At 50.5% G+C, this 2500-nt stretch overlaps 1 protein-coding gene across 2 annotated transcripts in view; it reads right to left on the bottom strand.

The window, feature by feature from the left end:
• Positions 1-2500, bottom strand: part of LOC134094001 (septin-7-like) — a 28174-nt gene that overhangs the window by 11669 nt on the left and 14005 nt on the right. For both annotated transcript variants that reach the window (XM_062547353.1, XM_062547354.1), the window contains exon 3: positions 2395-2500. This exon is cut by the window's right edge and continues 1 nt beyond it. In XM_062547353.1, coding sequence (XP_062403337.1) covers positions 2395-2500 — 106 coding nt within the window. The remainder of the gene's footprint in view (positions 1-2394) is intronic.

Here is a 2500-nt window from a genome sequence, read left to right as displayed (position 1 = left end):
TGCCGTTCATGGGGGGGAGCGCTGTTAAGTGAAACCATGCTCTCACTGATGCTAGCTAGCGCTGCAACATCTGCCCGTTGGTCATCGTGGCAGAGGAGGATGTCTAAAGCATCTGTCAGTTACCAAAAATGGAACGAAGTTAATTTTAAGCTCTCATGTCGTAAAACAGTTCCACCATGCCTCATACTTGGCTGCCTGCAGTAGTGGAGACAAGACTTTTTACACATTAAAGAGAGATAGTCTTAGCTAAGCTCTCCTCTGTACTGTATCTCAGATGTTATTCTACTGCTGTAAATCGCTTTGGATTAAAGTCTCAATTAAAGGCCAATGAATAAGCATAAATGTAAACGTAAATGTAAATACAGATATAGAGTCCTCTGGAATGCTACGACCGCCACGCCATCTAAACGATGCCACTCCCACTCTGTGAGGGAGGGATGCTGCTGTGATAACAAGGCTGCATGGAGTTCCCCAGGAACTGCATCCCCAGGCCCTGCACTCCCGCTCTATTACAGTCCTCCCTAACCAAGGCCTGCAGAGAGGCGGGCGGGCGGGCGGGCGGGCGGGCGGGCGGGCGGGCGGGCGGGCGGGCGGGCGGGCGGGCCGGAGGGATGCTCTGGGCTTGGGCTGAAATGGGTGGAGTGGTGGCAGCAGTGGCGGTTTCACATTCAGTTCAGCGCTAAAAAAAATAAACACACACACACACACTCACACAAACACACACACACACACACAGACACACACGCGAACACACGAACACACGAACACACACACACACACAGACACACACGCGAACACACGAACACACGAACACACTCACACACATACACACATACTCACACTCACACACACACACACACACACACACACACACACACACACACACACACACACACACACACACACACACACATACAGACACACACACACACACACACCCACCCACACGCTTGGAGAGGGTAAACACACACGGAGAACACTTGGCACACTTAGAACATGATTGACACTGCATGGTAGGCATAGGCGAATGCCAGACCTTGCCACAAAATCATGCCTTTTCCACAGGGAAACCAGAAAACCCTGTCAAACGTACAGCACATCTCAGCATCTCTATCCAGCAAGTAGGGAGAAACAGGGTTTGGACTGTGTGTGTTTGTGTGTGTGAATGTGTGTACGTGTGTGTGTGTGTGTGTCTGTGTGTGTGTGTGGGAGAGCTTCTTGGGTCTCCTCTAATATGTGAGTGTGTTTGTTTCTGTGTGTGTGTGTGTGTGTGTGGGGGGGGGGCCTCCTTGGGTCTGGTGGGAAAGCGGTCACTGGGTGTTGAGTTTCGTGGGAACATTCCTGGCCCTGTGGTGACCCCCTCTGGCCTCGGGAGGAATCCAAACACCCCTTTTACCCTTCACACACTCTACTCCACACACACACACACAAACACACACACACATCCCTGGAGTCTCCATCCTCCAACCACCCCCACCCCCCAACCCCCACCTCTTCCTCCACCCCACAACATCTCTGCTTGTCATTTCCAAGGCTCTTCCCCAAATGGGTCCTTGTATGCCGTGTCCTTATAAGGGCAGGAAAAACAGTCCGTGTGTACGCTCTACATTGGCGGCAATAGGCCGGGCGAGCTGCTTGTCAAACTCGTGATAAGATTGCGCGTTTTGGTGTGTCTGTGAATCACCGGGAATTTGCTGCGCCCTGCAAAACAAACGAGTCCAGATCTCGACCTTGTCCAAGAAGAACAAAAAACCTGAATGCTTCTGCAGAAGCTTGAGGCCACAACGCAGTCCCAGTTCGGCTCTAAGACTACCGGATGGTTGTGTCTGTGTACAACAAGAGACTGGGGAATGATTAATGTTTGGTTGCCAGATAACACCGCAGTTTTTGATTGCTGTGGAACACTGAACACAGCTGAGCTCATTCTTTCCGAAGAATCGCCATGAAAAGATGAGCTGCTGATGGGAGCTTGTTTATTAAAGGTTTCGAGAAACGAGACAGATTTGTGTTTGCTCAAAAGGATCAGATTGACTAAGGAGATCTGTGAATGTTTGCTTTAGGCTGGCTGGCAGGCCTGTTCAAAAGACACACAAATCATCTCAACGAGCAGGAACGTTTGCTCTGGCCTACATGCGTGACTTCACAAGGTCTTTCTCTTAACACATTCACTCTAGCCTGTCCTCATTCTCCAATCAGTGTGTGTGTGTGTGTGTGTGTGTGTGTGTGTGTGTAGCTGGACGGGGGTAAACTAAAAGGAGGTGGACCATTACAAAGGAGGAGGAGACCATGTTCGTGTGAACATCTGTTTTGCCTGCTTCAGAGATAAGGGGAATCTGAGGTAAAGCTGAGCCGCCTGGAAAGGTTGTACTGGTTCAAACACAAACCAGGTCTTACCTGTACAGTCTTCTTGATGCGCAGGGACGGGCCAGGGTATTCCTTGGAGTACAGGTCAGTCAGGAAGAGGGAGTTGATGAGCGTAGATTTGCCCAATCCAGACTCA

The sequence above is a fragment of the Sardina pilchardus genome, chromosome 10, assembly GCF_963854185.1.
Source record: "Sardina pilchardus chromosome 10, fSarPil1.1, whole genome shotgun sequence".
In the NCBI taxonomy this organism is placed as follows: Eukaryota; Metazoa; Chordata; class Actinopteri; order Clupeiformes; family Clupeidae; genus Sardina; species Sardina pilchardus.
The sequence above is the reverse complement of the archived record's forward strand: the minus strand, read 5'-3'. Positions and strand labels throughout refer to the sequence as shown.